Raw genomic sequence first — 17,133 nt, 5'->3', positions numbered from 1 at the left:
GATTCGAAAATTCAAAATGGCGGATCCAATATGGCGGACGTAAATTCGAAAACTTATTTGACTTTGATAAAATCTTATGTTACGCGGACAGATAAAAACAACAAGAAAAATTTTATATGTTTTGTATTGAGCTTGTGTAAAAATTGGCATTTGGTTTTCACGGTAGATTAGCAAAAAATACTGTTTTTCATGGAAAAGTACGAATTTTTACCATTTGTTTACACGTGCAATTTTTTCAATAGATAAATAAATTTTATATTTCTTTTAGAGTTAGAAATATTTCAGGGACCATGCGGAACCAAAAAATTCAGCAGTTGTTATCAGAAAAGTAGTTTAACGAACTAAAAAGCTGGAACACAAAAAAAAGGTGAGACGATGAGCGTCCCGGGATGAAATAAAGGTTTAAGGCATCGAATTGTAACTGCCGTTAAATTTCAGGAAATGTTTTTTTATCGTAGACTGCAAATTATTTCGGCATCGCGACGCAACGCGCGTTTCGCGAGGAGTTCAGGCAGAAACGATTTTCTCCAAGTTGTCTGTCGCGTCTGAGGCTGGCTCTGTGCCAATGTTAACAATAACCAACCGCTCAAATATAATTATTTGCACTATTCTTGTTTCCAAACTATGTCAAAATAATTAATAAGTGTGTTTGGGACTTGAGACGATTTTTCAACCTTCGATACTTTGCCCCATGATGAAATTGGGGTCTGCTTCCGACCTCGTCAAGACAGCGAGATCAGTTCCAGTGCGGAGAAGCGAAACAATGGCGAGCACGAAGAAAAGCTATTAAGCGGATCATTAGCATTTTCGTAGGTTTAAGAAATTCGAAGAAACATATTTGCGTTAGTTGGATCGTGCCCCGATTGCCCGGTTAAAACTAAGCGTTTAAGAGGATTCGAAAATAGAATTGCCACCGCGAGCGATGACTGTTTATTAGGGAATTTAAAGGTCCTTTCCGAATTGTCGCTTGTAACCCGATTTATTAATAGTTAACGCGGTCAAAGTCGAGCCAAGATTTGTCACCGACTTCGTACGATGATTAAATCCTCAGGAAAATCGGGCCGTATTCAATCCCATAAAATTTGTTCCCAATCCTCGTATGATGATAAAATATATCTAAACAATTTCAGGAGTCCCGTCGCCCTTTTACGGCACTTACAGAGATCAGGAAATCGGGGGACACTCAAAGGAGAACACTCTGAAATACGTTGCTCTGAAGGACCTCTTCCTGCCTGCGGAAGAACCGGAAATTACCTTGGACCAGGACTCTCAATCAGGCGATACTGAACACCAAGAAGATGAGCCAGATTTCTGTGCCGAATTTCGAAGCTTCTTGGACAGGTAAATAAATGCGGAATAATACAGGAAAGCAAATAGTAAGCATACGCTTTTACTGATTTTTATTGATCTGTATAAATTTTCTTTTCTCAAAAGCTATCCCACCAGTTACGAGAACCCCGGAAATCCGGGCCTCAAATCTCAAGAGCGTTCGAGTCACTTGCACAGGGTTCATAGGCACCGAACGGTCGCAGATTTTTCACCGGATGTGAACGAAGGCAGTTCCACGAAGAGGAAGTATACTGTGATCCGGAGGCTCGATTACCCGGACATCGAAGTGGAGACAAACGGTGGGTGATTCAAGGATAGGCGTGAATTTGTAAAATGAAAACGAGTTCCCTTGGATTATTATGCGAGCGTTTTTTGCCAGCGTAAGATGGCGGTTTCAAAAATAGAATATCCTCGCGTTTCTCGAAGCGCGCTAGTTTTGTTTGCGGCTGCAGCGCATCTAACGATACCTACCCACTCTTACAAAGTTTCAAGTTATAAAGTGAAGTTGAATCATACCGCAGGAAATACCGACCGGTAGGTGGACTTGCGTCCGTATAGCCATCCTCCTCTTTCCCTCTCTGAGAAGATCCCTTGAACCAGGAATAGATCAGTCGCTATGCTATCCTATGCCGGGAGTCCGTGAGTCACCTTCCGACTCACCTTTCATAGGAGCTCCTAGTGCCTTCGTTATTTATTTATTTTTTATTTATACATTTTTACGCAAATTTTGCATCATGTGTTGCAACACTTAGGCCAACCGAATCGAACTTGGACAAAAGTAAGCAGGAAAGGCAGGCTTAACCCTTCAATAACCACGCTCGGACACTCAGCGTCCCACCTTGTTTTTGCAACTTTTTGTATATTAAACTACTTTTTTGGTAACGACTCCTGAGTTTTTTGGTTCCACATGGTCCCTGAAATACTTCTAAATCTAAAAAAAATGTCGAATTTGTTTATTTATTTATTGAAAAAATAGCACATGTAAACAAATGGTCGAAATTCGTACTTTTCTTAGTCTACATAAAAATATTCAAATGCCAATTTTTACACAAGCCTACTACGCACCAAAAATTTTGTATTCTTGTTGTTTTTTTTCTGTTCGCAATAATGGATGCGCCATTTTGAACTTTCGAATTTCGAGTTCAAATTCGTAATCAGTGACCCCAAGGATCTGTGTATGCAAAATTTCATGTGAATCGCATGTGAGGAAAAATGTACGCGTGAAAGGGTTGATTTTCTTCGCTTACAAGAACGTGATTAAAATATAAACTAATTGTATCGACCGCAGCTTGTGCGGTTCGTGAAATTGTCAACAACCTTCGTTGGTCGCATTCTAAACTACACAATCCGCAGTATATGCCTTTTATTCTCCAGAGAAGCGAAGGCTGCGTAAACCTGTACGTACATCGTACACACGCATCAACTGTAAATGTCTGGATTACGCAACGTCGAGCTCATTCTAGTTGCGAAATGGAGTCTAGGGTTCGTGTCTATGCGTCTCTGTAACGTAAAACCCCGATTATATTCTATATTACGATGTATTATGCGCTTGGGTCCGGTCCGAATTAGCGCAGGCGTAATTCTAGGCACCCGCAACCTCCTTGAGCGCTCTAGCGTCAAGGTATAGGGTCTGTGCCTATATTTCGCTGGTGTCTGACGGTCAATGAAGAAAACGAATTCCAGGCTAGGCCTTATCAATCAGAGGACGAGATATACACAATAGATCTTGATTGCTCCCGTTATCGTGACCGATAAAATGGCTACGAAACACTTACGACAAGCCGATTACACAGTCTCGGCGTCAAAGTTATAGTCGCCAATGACAGCTGAGCGCGTGCTTGATCATTGCACTGGAAGAAAAATTTCTGATCATTTCAAAATCGGCGTAACTCAATCTTGAGCAACTTCTTCAAGTCCCGGGAAGATGTTCAAGTCAACTTACAATATTCAGTTGAAACGACGGGCTGCTCGCTGGAAGCCTGGTAAATAAAATCAGTAACTTTCTAGTAGTCGGATAGTGTTTATTGAAAGACGCGGTTGTAAATCGTTAAAATAAATCACGATTCAGAGTGATAGTGGTAGACAAAGATAGTGCGAATAACAAAATAGTTAAAAACAACGATTGCCGGGTATATTTTACCCAAGTTTTACCGCGTTGTCGGAAGATTGAGGCCGATGGAGCAACACGTTGCGGAGGATAAGGGTCAGGAAGTTCCGTCACCGAGAGAGTGCGATGTGGTTATAAAGCTGTGTTAAATATAGCCGAAGGCACAGCCACAACCTCGACAATGGTGAGGGACGAATCAAAGGGTCAGGAATATGCAGGCCTACCGGTGACACTGAGCTGTGCAGCTGTTCAAGAGCTGGAAATCACATTGCAGTCGCAGACATAAATATGAGAGGGCCGAGCTAACGGAAGTGAAACGGTATTATAAAAAGAGAAGAAGAAGGGTGAAGAGGATGAGCCGGTTCACAAAAGCTGACATCAATCCTGAAGGTGGATTATTTTGTCAGCTCCCGGAATCAAAGCGTTGCCGCAACGCTGCTCTCGAACCTCTTTATTCCTTTATCGGCACCTCTCCATTGAGTTCAATCCGTATATCGAGTCCACGAGACATCAGGGAATTTTGACACTATAGATATTGATGTTCATTTCAATCGCATTTGAATGAAATGACAATTTAAACAGATCCCGAACCCATTTGCGAAATTGTATGAAATTCTGCAAGGTAGTAATGATTTGTCGGAGTAAAGATGATTTTTGGCTTTCAACGAGAATAAAGAAACGTTTTTTTTAATAACAAACTGTATTGATAATCTCGTGGGCAATTAACAAATCAGTCTCAAGAGATAATCTGAAAAGAAACACGTTTAAGTTGCGTGTTTGAGGCAGCATGAGTGCATTTTGCTTCATTCGGATTTCAATTTGTCCCACGAAAATAAAAAAATTCCGGTTTGCTAGAAAGTTTTTTATTCAGTTACACATTAATATCAAATATACCGAATTAAGTGAATAGCAATCAAAATCAGTTAGACCACGCAGTTTGATCATTGTTTCTGGACGCTTAAGGTATCATGCCAGTGTAGCGGGTCGACAAATAACTGATTTTCGCGATTTTCTGTTCTTCACGGGTGCTTTGAGTGGACATAAAAAAAAATGAGACTGATTAGCATATTTTAACCATCGTGATGAAAAAGCGAAAATTAGTCATTTTTGATGAACCCTTAATTGCAACGGTAATCGGATGAAATGATCTCGCGAAACGATCTCGCGATATATCTCGGGAGATCATGGGGTGAAGGGAATGGCGTATTTGTGTCCCGCCACTCAGAATCGGCAACGACGCCCCTCCGGACGGAGAGCGTCGGAGTGCGGCGACGCCGTTCACCCCCACCCCGAGATCTCGCGAGATCTTCACTCGAAAACGTCGGAGGTTCACTCACAATTCGCATTCGACCGACGTCTTGGTTAAAGAGTTTCGGGGATATTTTGATAATGACTTGACTTCTGCCGACTGAAGCCGTGGCAGGCAAATAGCGAATTGAAACAAACGAAACGTATTATCTATTAAGTACCAGTTGTAGTAAACAGAAGGAAGATAAAAAGAAAATAAAAATTGTTAGTCACATATTAGAGTTAAGCGAACCGGATTTATTATACCGTGTCTATAAACGAAGAGTGAGAGAAAAGTAATTCAGCCGGCTACAGATCGAATATATTTTGTCGCATTGTACTGATCGATAACTATTCTGGTGTTTGTGTTGGTGTGTGAATTTCGTTCTTTTTTTCCAACTTGAATCCAAAAATACCTGTGAGGATCGTCAGTTTTTCATTTTACCACCGATTTCACAACGACTTGGATCGTGCCTAATCCAAGATGAATCGACAACAGTCTAATCAACAGACTCAGCCTGGTAGGCAGACACAGCAACAGCAACAAACTACGACCACTCAACAACAGCAGCAACAATCGTATACCCAGCACAGGACCGAGCAGCAGATTACAAGGCAGCAGGTCACCAGTCAACAGAGAGGTCAGTCTCTCTTTGGGAGGAAAAAACAAACAGGCCAAAATAATTAACCGGAAATAACGAAAATCGCAAGATTTATTTTACTCGTGAAAATAGTTCGAAAAGTGCGAACAGGCGTATTTTTTTTTTTTTTTTGCGTTTAATGCCAAAACGACGGTCGCGTGTCCGAGTGAAGAGTAAGGAAAATAAATTAAAAAAGTGTCGAGGGATTAAAAACTTTACTTCCGGTGTCCTTGGATGAAAAATCGTCTACGAAATTCCGTCGTAATCGGTTAATACCTTTTGCCACCTCTCCGCATATTCTCTTTACTCCCACCAGCGAGTTTGTCTCTCAATCCAGAATTCCTGAGCGCAGAGATCTATTTTCGATCGAGCTCTCGCAAGACGCGGTACCCTCTAAAGATAGAATTTAAACTTTCGAGATTTCTCGAGGCTTGCTGAAAGTCCTCGGAGGTTCGCTTCACGAAGTTCGGAGGTGGGTGGCACGGTCTGAAAGTCCCAGTCGCCTCTGCCTCTGTATATTGCTTATGCTCGTGTAAACTTAGACTCTCGTCAAGTCTAACCCTTGAGATGTCTTCCAGCTGCCGAAATGAATCTGACGTTTATCCCGAGGTGAAATGACCCCAAAGAAAAAATAATGTAACCAGACAAGAAGCTCCTTCGATCCCTATAGCAATGAGGATACTCAAAAAATATCAAAAAACTAACATGTCCAAAGCTTACTTTCTCGATATTAATTGACACGGGAGATGAGCAATTGAAAAAAAATAGTCGCTTTTCAAATATATTGAAAATAGTCGATATCGTGCGTACAAATCAATCAACAAAACAGCAGTCAAAACGTGCTGGCGAAGTGTATTGAAAAAATAAAGGGGGGGATGAAATATTATGTTAGGCGGAAAGCTAGGGTAACCTGTTGCGTTGAGAGTTGCCTTTCAGACTACTTTCCCGTGTGTTGACTGAACTCTGAATGCGCTGCGGGTTTTGTCGTCCAACACCTGAGTGTGGGCAGACAGTGCGTATTACTTTCTTGATAGTTGGCGAACGGGTACCAAGCCTTATTGCGATACCCGCCATGTAAAAACTCCGCAATGCTTGCCTCATTGCCTCGCGTGATGAAGAAACGGGTTCAGAGACTTGTCTCTTTAAATAGACCTCTGTTAGGTGTATGGGACTTGGATTACGCCGAAAAAAAATGGAACGTCAAGTTTCGCCCCTAATCTTGGCATCGGTTTTGGTCAACATCTCGGTGAAAAAAAGGTTGGGAACTCGAGAGGATTTCGGGACGAGTGTTTCCCTGTACCCTGTTTTTTTACCTCTTTATCACCGTCGGTTAAAGCCATTAAACGTTATTGGTCAAAATGCTGGAGTGATTCTTTGGTCGACAGCTGTCAAAATGCAGCGTTTTTTCCGTTGTAATAATTCGACACTTTTTCAGCAAGGCATGGCACGGAACCAAAAAAGTAAACTTGAAATTCAGGAAGAAAGCAGCAGCGTTATTTTTATCTAGTCGATTCCTTATCATCTTGGTAAACAATAATGGAAGTCAGGCAATTTTGATTTGTGTAAGGAGCGGAAGACGACGCGATTCACATTCCGCTGATCTGCTATACGATTCCTTCTGAATAACAGCGGCTATAGTCTCGTTCGGAAGCCGTTATTTTGGTCAGTGACTGGTTTTGCGTAACTTTACGAAAGAGGCGATTGGTCGAGTGGTATACCGAGCGCTCCGACGTCGCGACGCGCCGCGTCGCTCCGCCGAGCGTCCCGCGCACTGTGTAAAGATAGTTGCTCCTAAAATGGGTTCGGGTAACGCGATCCCATGCCGTACAAAAATAGGTTGGATCCATCCCCGCACGCCTCGCCCCGAGACCCTACTGCCCGAAAGAAAGAGAGAGCTATAGCGTAAGAGAGAGAGAGAGAGAGAGAGAGAGAAAGAGAGAGAGAAAGAGACAGATTTATCACAAAAATATGTTGTATTTATGTTGACATTTTTTACCGATTTTATCATTGTTTGATAAATCGACCTCCGATCGGCCTCCTTCTGGAGACGCTTTGTGAATGAAATGAATAGCCGCCTCCGGAACTCGCAGTTTTTTTGCCGAATTTCCAAAATTCACTATTTCCAATTTGAATGAACCCCGAATTATTCAATCTCTGCTTCATTCAACCGCAGCATTGCTGATGGTATGCGAAATTGACAATACGCCAACCTCATGCGGCGATAGTCGGATTTTAGGCTTGGTTATCAACGGCGTGCATGTGGCCTCTTTCTTGTTGTAATTCTGGCTCAGGTTTAACGAGTTAATTGGTCGCATGAGTTACGCGAACGCGCAAACAGCGCCAGTAAAAGTAACGCCAATAAACAAACCAACAGTATATTGTCACGCGTTGTATCAAACGTGGCTATCTTTAATTCTGAATATTCTGCCAAACGATGTATGAAAATTTAGTAAAGACGTAAAAAACCCTCCACTCAACTGTAGAAAAGTCATTTCGAAATTATTTCGTGTCTTAAGCTAATGCTATTTTGAAAGTATGGCGTCAATTTCTGAAGCAGAAAAAAAATACAGTCACGAATATTTTATTCGCGTTTCTTCATAACTGTTGATTTACCTATAGAGATACAGATTTGCTATTTCAATTTACAGTACAAGGAGAAATTGTAATGCAGTCGACGCCCACCATACCAGCGTGAGTATACCATGAAAGCTTTTTTCATAGTTTTCAAAAGTCTTGACTACATGTCCGAAAAGATTTCGGAGCGTCTGTTCATTGGATAATAGATACATTGGGATTGCAGGTTCACGGGAAGGCCAGGTGATCCATCACCGCCAGTGTTCGAGCAGATCTTTAAGAACGCACGATTCGCACAAGGTGGCAATGCCACCTTCGAGGGTCGTGTCCGTGGCAACCCAAAGCCCTCGGTATCTTGGACCCACAAGGGTGTACCCCTTTTCGAGTCACAGAAAATCCACATGTCCTACGACGACAGGACTGGTATCGTGATTCTCCAGATAAATCAAATCGGACCTGGTAACGAGGGCGAATACACCTGCAGTGCGAAGAACCAATATGGTAATTGTTTTTTGAAGTTTCGTTAGAATGTTTCAAATCCACCCAGCTTTGTATTCTTACATTCATAATTTGATCTTAGGCGAAGCCATCTGCTCCGTGTACATCCAGCCGGAAGGATTTGGACCTCCGCCACAGCAGCAGGTGGGCGGTTACCAAAAGGAGTTCGCTCAGACCTTCAAGACGAGTGAACAAAGAACTGGAGGTCAAAACATTCAGCAACATAGCTATCAACAATCGATCGAAAAACAGAGCTACACCAATGGAACAATTATTGAAGATTTCAAAGTATGTCAGGTTTGACATCGCTTGATCTATTCGATGGATTGTTGCGGCAGAGTAATATATAATTCTGTTCTCCGTCAGGTTGACACCTTCGAGTATAGACTGCTACGAGAAACGGAGTATCGCGAATCCATAACTCGTCGATACGTCGGTGAGTCTGACGCCCAGATTTCGACCACCATCGATAGATCTTTGGGACCGGTTGCACCACCCCAAATCAATCAAAAGCCCAGAAACTCGAAGCTCGTCGAGGGCTCTGACGCCGTCTTTACCACTAAAATCTCCGCGAATCCAAAACCAAGAGTAAGTCGATGGCATTGTAGAAGGAATTCTGAAAATGTAACTCAATTTTACCCCAGAAATCAGGAAACGTCATGTTCGCATGAAAGTTTGATTTCGTTTTTAACCATGAAATATTGTTTCCCTGCAGTTGACCTGGTTCAAAAACGGGCAAAGGATTCGCGAGTCACAGCACGTGGAAATTACCCATTCGAATCAACAGGCTTCTCTGAAGATTCGAGGAGCGCGCTCAGATGATGGTGGTCACTATACTGTGCTGGCTGAAAATCCCCAGGGATGTACAGTGAGCTCGGCGTATCTCGCTATTGAGTCAAACGATCAAGTCGACCAAGCCTACACTCAGAACCAGCAAAAAGACACGCTGAAAAGTACTCATGTCGAAAGCTCCGAGACTACAGAGGCTGGAAAAGTCCTGCCACCAAATTTTGTTCGCACATGTGCCGATCGCGACGTTACCGAGGGAAAAATGACACGGTAAGTTTTTAGCTAGCCCCTGATGTTCAAGGTAACTCCTTTATTACTCCAGTTTAACTCATCACTTGTTACCCAGGTTTGATTGTCGCGTAACCGGCCGCCCATACCCAGAAGTAAGCTGGTACATAAACGGCTTCCAAGTAGCAAACGACGCGACTCACAAGATTCTCGTAAACGAATCCGGTAACAACTCGCTGATGATAACGAACGTGAGCCGAGCAGACACGGGCATCGTGACATGCGTAGCAAGAAACAAGGCCGGCGAAACTTCGTTCCAATGCAACTTGAACGTGATCGAAAAAGAACAAGTCATAGCCCCAAAATTCGTAGAGCGCTTCACAACAATGAACGTCAAGGAAGGAGAGCCCGTTGTTTTCAGCGCTAGAGCAGTTGGCACTCCGATACCACGAATTACTTGGCAGAAGGTAAGACACTCGGTAAAATGCTTCGGAAACGAAAACTCGGCTTCATCTTCCTTTCATTGATCTGACCATCTGCACAGGATGGTGTGCCGATTGCGCCCGGCCCCGAAGTGCGCATATCAACGGACGGCAGTGGAGCCTCGACGTTGGATATTCCTTTCGCGAGAGCATCGGATGCTGCGTGGTACCAGTGTACCGCGCAAAACGTGGCCGGTTCCACTGCCACCCGAGCCCGTCTTTTCGTCGAAACACCAAAAGGAGCCGTCCCCGAACCAAGACGCCTGAACTTACCACGACCGACGAAAGTCATCGAACCAGAGTAAGTTTTACTTAATTTCCGGTCGGCGATCATCTCTGCAAAAAATTCAAGGACAGAGCTATACGACCCATTCAACAACACTTGACTATCTTTCATCTAACATGCTTATCTTTGTTATTACTGCAGACCTGCACCTGGCCCTGAAGTAATCTATTTGAGGCACGTGGAGCGTGCGAAGCCACATTTGCCGAGCCAGGAGGAGGACAGAATTTATCCACCTCCACAGTTTATCATCCCGCTCCGTGACGCCCACCAGATCGAGGGTGGGCGGCAGCACTTCGAGGCCAGGATCGAACCGGTGGGCGACCCCACAATGAGGGTCGAATGGTACGTCAACGGAAGAGCTTTGGACGCCAGTAAGTACTTACTACCAGGTATAATTAGTATTCAGCAGTCATTAGTTGTCAAGGAATCAGTACACTCATTTTATTTTCTCTTACAGGCTCTCGAGCAAACTCAATCTTTAGATTTGGCTTCATCGCCCTGGATCTTATCAGCATTGTGTTGAACGATGCCGGCGAATACTTATGCCGTGTAATCAGTTCGACAGGCGTTGCCGAGTCCCGCGCGACCCTCAATGTCACCGGTCAGTATTATCGGTATTGAAAGTGCCACCGAAAAACCAGTCACTTTTCCTCTTTGGTTGATTATTTTAATGAAATATTTCTAGCTCGTGCAACGATTGAACAGACCAGTCAACATCCGGATAGCCTACAATACATTCAACAGCTAGAAGACTACAGCAGATATCAAAGACAGGAGAGCTTTGAGGAAACCTCTTCACAGCGGCCGGTATTCATCCGCCCACTCCACGAACTTGGCGAACTTCAGGAGGGCCGCAATGCCCACTTTGAAGCTCAGCTGACACCCGTTAGCGATCCAACCATGAAAGTGGAGTGGTACAAGGATGGAAAACCGATCACAGCCAGTATGTATCCTCCTTTGGGGTACTGTTCATCTTATTTTGCGCTGTATGATTGAATCTTTGATGAATTATCAAATTCACCGATTTTCCAGGCTCAAGAATCACAACCATCTTCAACTTCGGTTACGTCTCACTTAATATTATGCACCTACGAGTTGAAGATGCCGGTTCTTACACAGTCAGAGCTGTGAACCGCTTGGGAGAGGCTATCAGCACAGCATCTCTTCATGTCTTTGGTAAGTTAAGTGTTTTTCACTTAATTGACTATATTGAATCACAGGATGTTTGATTGATGAATTCGTTTCCGATTCAGCACGCACTAGCGTTACTTCTGACCTCGGCATTCCCGAGCAGCAGAAGTACATCGAGGCTGCCGAAGAACTGGAGGCATACCAGCAAGCGATGCACCAGAAATACACTCAGGAGCAACCTGAACGCATTACCCCACCGGAATTTAAGACGCCCATTAAGGACCAGAACAGTGTCCGGGAGGGCGGGTTCGCTCATTTCGAGGCCCGCCTCGAGCCAGTCGGCGACTCCACGCTACGCGTCGAATGGCTCAAGGACGGACGTCCAGTAGAAGCTAGTAAGTCAACGAATCGATGAGCACTCCGTTACGAATCGAGAAACATTATCACTCACTGGTGTCCTTTTTCCCAGGTTCACGAATCACAACCTTCTTCAACTTCGGTTACGTAGCACTGACCATCAAGTATGTAACAATCCACGATGTTGGCGTCTACACCTGCCGGGCATACAACGCAGCAGGTGAAGCACGAACTACAGCGCAGCTGAGCGTTATCAGCAAGAACGACGTGATATACGACAGTCAGCACCCCGGCGGACTGCAAAAAATTCAATCACTCGAAGATTCGAGTCGCTATTCTCGTCAGGTGAGGCCCCAGAACGACGATGAAAAACAGCGTGTCCTTAAAGTTGACCAAAAAATAACCTGCAATTTTTAATTGTTATACCATTGTTACAGGTACAAGAAGAGACCCAGGTGAAACAAGCTCCTCGCTTCCTGGGACCACTGAAGGGAACTAACAAAATTGTCGAAGGCCAACGTGCCCACTTCGAAGCACGCGTTGAACCTCAGAGTGACCTCACAATGAAGATCGAGTGGTACCACAATGGCAAGGCCATCACCGCTGCCAACAGGATTCAAACCTATCACGATTTCGGATATGTTGCCATTGATATTCTTCAAGTACGTGCCGAAGATGCTGGCACTTATACCGTTGTAGCAAGGAACGCTCTTGGAGAGGCACAGTTATCAGCAACTATGATAGTAGAAAGTGAGTGTCACCATCAATTCATTCTTATCAACTGTCTGTCATAATTACTAAGGCTGATTTGATAACAATCATTTATTATTATTTTCCAGCTCGTTCAAGCATCGACACGAGCAGCATGCATCACGGCACGTACGAAAAGACTCAGCGTCTCGAGGGATCAAAGTTCGTAGAGCCTCAGTACCACATTGAAGAAATCTCAAAGTCGAAGCCTATTTTTGTCCAGCCACTGTCTGACCCGAAACCCGTCAGCGAGGGTAAAAATATTCATTTAGAATGCCGTCTGGAACCTATGGGAGATCCTACAATGCGTGTTGAATGGTTCCAAAATGGACGTCCAGTAACCGTCGGCTCCAGATTCCGCACTTACTATGACTTTGGCTTTGTTGCTCTCGATATCGTGCACACGACGGCCTTAGACTCTGGCGAATACACGGTCAGAGCTACAAACCATCTGGGCACAGCTCATACCTCAGCGTGTGTTCGGGTAATCGGAAGATCGGATATTGTAACCGATTCCCAAAACGAGCAATCATTGGAGCAGATTCAGATGCTTGAAGATGCGTCAAGGTACCGCAGAACTCAGCAAGAGGATGTTACAGTCCTACAGGCACCGCAATTCAGCAGACCTCTACATAACATCGAAACTGTTGAACTAACAAATGTACACCTGGAGTGCCGCCTTCAGCCGGTTGGCGACTCGACCATGCGAGTTGAATGGTTCGTCAATGGACGTCCAGTGACCACTGGTCATCGCTTCAGGCCTTCATACGAGTTCGATTACGTTGCTCTCGATATTTTGGGCGTTTATCCCGAAGACTCTGGTGTTTACACCTGCCAAGCCCGAAATCAACTTGGAGAAGCTGTTACTTCCTGTTCCGTTCGTGTTCACGCGAAAAAGGACTTGATGCTTGAGACTCAGCATCCGGAAGGGTTGGAAAAGATCCAATACCTTGAAGACGCGTCTAGATACAAGAGGAACGAGCTTGTTGACGAAGTTGTTAACGTCAAACCCAGGTTTATCACGAAACCGAAAAACCAGGAGAATATGCGAGAGGGACAGCACGCTCACTTTGAATGCAAACTTGAACCGGTTACGGATTCCAATTTGAAAGTGGAGTGGTTTAAGAATGGTCGTCCAGTAACTATAGGTAAGATATTTGGTACTCTAAGTGCCATCCATGTATAACCAACAATAATTATTTTATTTAGACTGTTTAGCCAAAATATTATGTTTCAAAATTCAAAGCCTATCCCGTCTTTCTATTACTATGATGGTGTTGTTATTTCAGGACACCGATTCCGTCCCATTCACGACTTTGGCTACGTTGCCCTGGACGTAATTGACTTGATAGCCGAAGATTCTGGTACATACACCTGCCGTGCCGTGAATCTAGTTGGAAGTGACGAGGCAGTCTGCACTCTGGGCTGCCGGTCAACCGCACAAATCCTAACAGACACGCAGAACGAAGTCGGCCTCGAACAGATTAATTACCTCGAGGATAAGTCAAAGTACCAAAGACAAGAAGTGGTCGAAGAAACCACAACTCAGGCACCAATCTTCACTACGTCTCTGAAGAACGTTGAGATTAAAGAAGGCCAAAGGGCTCACTTCGAATGTCGCCTCATTCCAGTTTCTGACCCAACAATGAAAGTCGAGTGGTTCCACAACCACAAACCAGTCAAGGCTGGCTCCAGATTCATCGAAACTAATAACTTCGGATTTGTCGCACTAGACATCATGTATGCCTACCCGGAGGATTCCGGAAGTTACACTTGTCGGGCTCGCAACGCCATCGGTGAAGCCATCACCTCAGCGACCGCAATTGTGCACTGTGAGCAAAAGAGAATATTGATTGTAAGATTACCTTAACATACTCTGTGAATTAACACGCAATTTTGCTCTTACAGCCAAGAAATCGATATACATGGAATCCCAGCACGAAGAAGCTCTTCAACGGCTTCAGCATCTTGAGGACTCTTCGCGTTACCAGCGCAAGAGTGTACAGGAGGAGACCGTTTCCCAGGCACCCGTTTTCACCATGCCTATCAAGGACCTTCGTGTTGCCGAAAATCAGGCAGCGCACTTTGAAGCACGGGTCATTCCGGTTGGTGACCCCAGACTTAAGGTCGAGTGGTTGCGAAATGGCGTACCGATTTCTGCCTGTGAGTAAATTAATATTATGGAATTCTTTTCTTTCTTCTCTATTCGCTCACAACTAGACGGTTCGAGTGGTACAGGTTATGAGTGTGAACATTTTTATAATTTTCAGCCAATCGAGTAACTACCATGCATGACTTTGGATACGTTGCGCTGAACCTGAAATACGTGAACCCTGAAGACTCTGGATCATATACTTGCCGTGCAGTAAATGATCTCGGCGAAGCAGTAACATCAGCTACAATGTTTGTTCAATGTAAGTACCGATAATATGTACCCTTGTATAAATCAAGAATCAGATTTCCGTTGCTTTCGAAGGCAAAAGATTTTCCTGTTTATAAAATATACATGTAATTCTATTTTGCTTGAGCAGCTAAGGCAGCCCTTCAGTTCGAATCACAACACGAAAGCGCTTTGACCAAAATTCAAGCTCTGGAGGATACCAGCAAGTACCAGCGTCGTGAAGAAGAAGAAATTCTTGTCAAGGATAAACCTTCCTTCACTGTGCAGCTCAATGGGCCCACAAACCTGGTTGAAGGCCAAAGTGCACACTACGAATGTCGCATTGAACCTTACCCCGACCCGAACATGAAGGTCGAGTGGTTCCACAACGGTAAGCCTTTGTCCACCGGGCATAGATACAGAACAGCTTGCGACTTTGGCTTCGCTGCTATGGATGTACTGAGCGTTTATGCCGAAGACTCTGGCACCTATACCTGCAGGGCCACTAACAAACTTGGCTCAGCCGAGAGCTCCATCAATCTTGACGTGAAATGTAAGTATTTTTTTGAGGGTGGTTCGATTGACTGTCATGTCTTTGCGGAAGAGGAACTTGAGCTAATTTTCATATTTGCCCCTTTTTCAGCTCGCGCTTCCATCATCAGCGATACTCAACATGAAGGAGCATTGCAAAAGATTCAGTACCTTGAAGATGATTCACGGTACAAGCGTGTCGCTCCCGAAGATACGGTAATTGCTGAAAGGCCGAAGTTCGGACGGCCCTTGAAGAACATCGAGCATCTTCCCGAGGGAAAAAACGCTCATTTGGAAGCTACACTGACACCAGTAAACGACCCTACGATGGTAGTCGAATGGTACAGGGATGGTCGACCGATTCCACAGGGCCACAAATTCAAGACTACCTACGACTTTGGATATGTCGCCTTGGACATCTTGTACGCTTACCCAGAAGACTCAGGCACCTACATGTGCAAGGCTAGGAATGCTGTTGGAGAAGCAGTGACGACCTGTGTGATATCCGTCGACTGTAAGTGAAATAATCATGTCTCCTGAACAGTTCCGTAAAATCAAGTCTCTATCACTAAGTAAGAAAGCAAATACCACTCAACAGTTTCACAAGATAGCAAAAATTGCCGGAGTAAGCTCGACGTGTATATTCAAATTGACACCATGAACTTGATGCTTATCATTTGTCCAAGTTAATGAAAACATCACTTCAAAATTCACGAATTTATTGTAATCCGTGTGAGTGAAACTTATGAAAAAATTAAAAAAAAAAAAAATAATCTTACCAACAGCCAAGCAAGGCCTTTTCCTTGATACTCTCGATGCTCAACGCTTGCAAAAGATTCGAGAATTGGAGACCGTTGAGGTAAAGCAAGTCGCGGAGAAGGAAATTGTACACCAGAAGCCCGTGTTCATAACGCCACTGAACAACCTGGATCACCTCAAGGAAGGTGAACATGCCCATCTTGAATGTCGCGTCGAGCCCATCAATGACCCAAATTTAAAGATAGAATGGTAAGCACAGAAAATCTTTTTCTGAGGGTCAAAATTGTTACTTGGCCAGAAGCTTGAAAGGATTTTTTTACAGGTTCGTAAATGGCGTGGCAATCAAAACGGGCCACAGATTCCGTACAACTCACGACTTCGGCTATGTGGCTCTTGACATTTTATACACTTATTCTGAAGATTCTGGTACTTACATGTGCAAGGCCACCAATCTAGCGGGCGAGGCGGTCAATACTTGTACCATCAAGGTTGCCTGTGAGTATCATCATTGCTTATTAAATTCAAAAATCCCATTTATAACTACCGCTTGCATTGGCAGCCCAAAGTAGAGTACCTAGAATGTTATTTTGATGGCCAAATCGTAAACCTTGAAAATGTTAAACTTGATTCAAAGCTCAGTGCTGAAGATCGACAGGTCGTCAGGCCACCACAGTTTACAGTAATGATCAATGATCTTCATTTCTTCGGGGAATTTACGAATATTTTGATATTGTTTTCAGCTCGCCGCAGCATTTTATTTGATAGCCAGCATCCCGATGGGCTCGAAAAAATTCGAGAACTTGAATCTCAAGGCCACCCTGCTCGTTTGGAGGTTGAAGAGCCCGCAGTCAGTCCACCAAGGTTCATCTCTGAGCTTAGAGTAAGTACTTTTCTGATTCAGAGTTTCATGAATTTTTAGCACTGTGCAATATTGATAGAACTTTACTGTTTACTACTGTATAAAATGAGACGAATTCGTTTTCTGACTTCATTTATATTGTCAC

The 17,133-nt window shown here is 44.0% G+C and overlaps 1 protein-coding gene across 2 annotated transcripts in view; it reads left to right on the top strand.

Moving 5' to 3' along the window:
• The first annotated feature begins 1,127 nt into the window (after nt 1–1,127).
• The window catches only part of LOC124297497 (titin), a 27,670-nt gene continuing 11,664 nt past the window's right edge, over nt 1,128–17,133 (top strand). Inside the window, exons 1-25 of one of the 2 annotated variants that reach the window (XM_046748609.1) lie at nt 1,128–1,341; nt 1,435–1,628; nt 8,013–8,055; nt 8,165–8,439; nt 8,519–8,724; nt 8,803–9,024; nt 9,152–9,495; nt 9,572–9,920; nt 9,998–10,236; nt 10,363–10,592; nt 10,679–10,822; nt 10,907–11,164; nt 11,254–11,397; nt 11,475–11,747; nt 11,822–12,054; nt 12,147–12,459; nt 12,549–13,607; nt 13,749–14,291; nt 14,368–14,622; nt 14,730–14,873; nt 14,991–15,392; nt 15,483–15,884; nt 16,156–16,378; nt 16,452–16,624; nt 16,870–17,009. In XM_046748609.1, the coding sequence (XP_046604565.1) occupies nt 8,030–8,055; nt 8,165–8,439; nt 8,519–8,724; nt 8,803–9,024; nt 9,152–9,495; nt 9,572–9,920; nt 9,998–10,236; nt 10,363–10,592; nt 10,679–10,822; nt 10,907–11,164; nt 11,254–11,397; nt 11,475–11,747; nt 11,822–12,054; nt 12,147–12,459; nt 12,549–13,607; nt 13,749–14,291; nt 14,368–14,622; nt 14,730–14,873; nt 14,991–15,392; nt 15,483–15,884; nt 16,156–16,378; nt 16,452–16,624; nt 16,870–17,009 (6,597 nt within the window). In that variant the 5' untranslated portion in view covers nt 1,128–1,341; nt 1,435–1,628; nt 8,013–8,029. Of the gene's footprint in view, nt 1,342–1,434; nt 1,629–4,765; nt 5,365–8,012; nt 8,056–8,164; nt 8,440–8,518; nt 8,725–8,802; nt 9,025–9,151; nt 9,496–9,571; nt 9,921–9,997; nt 10,237–10,362; nt 10,593–10,678; nt 10,823–10,906; nt 11,165–11,253; nt 11,398–11,474; nt 11,748–11,821; nt 12,055–12,146; nt 12,460–12,548; nt 13,608–13,748; nt 14,292–14,367; nt 14,623–14,729; nt 14,874–14,990; nt 15,393–15,482; nt 15,885–16,155; nt 16,379–16,451; nt 16,625–16,869; nt 17,010–17,133 lie in introns of those variants that run through there. The other variant, XM_046748608.1, reaches the window with a different exon arrangement.

Source organism: Neodiprion virginianus, chromosome 2, assembly GCF_021901495.1.
Source record: "Neodiprion virginianus isolate iyNeoVirg1 chromosome 2, iyNeoVirg1.1, whole genome shotgun sequence".
Classification (NCBI taxonomy): Eukaryota; Metazoa; Arthropoda; class Insecta; order Hymenoptera; family Diprionidae; genus Neodiprion; species Neodiprion virginianus.
Note: the sequence above shows the minus strand (reverse complement) of the source record. Positions and strands in the feature narration are given on the sequence as shown.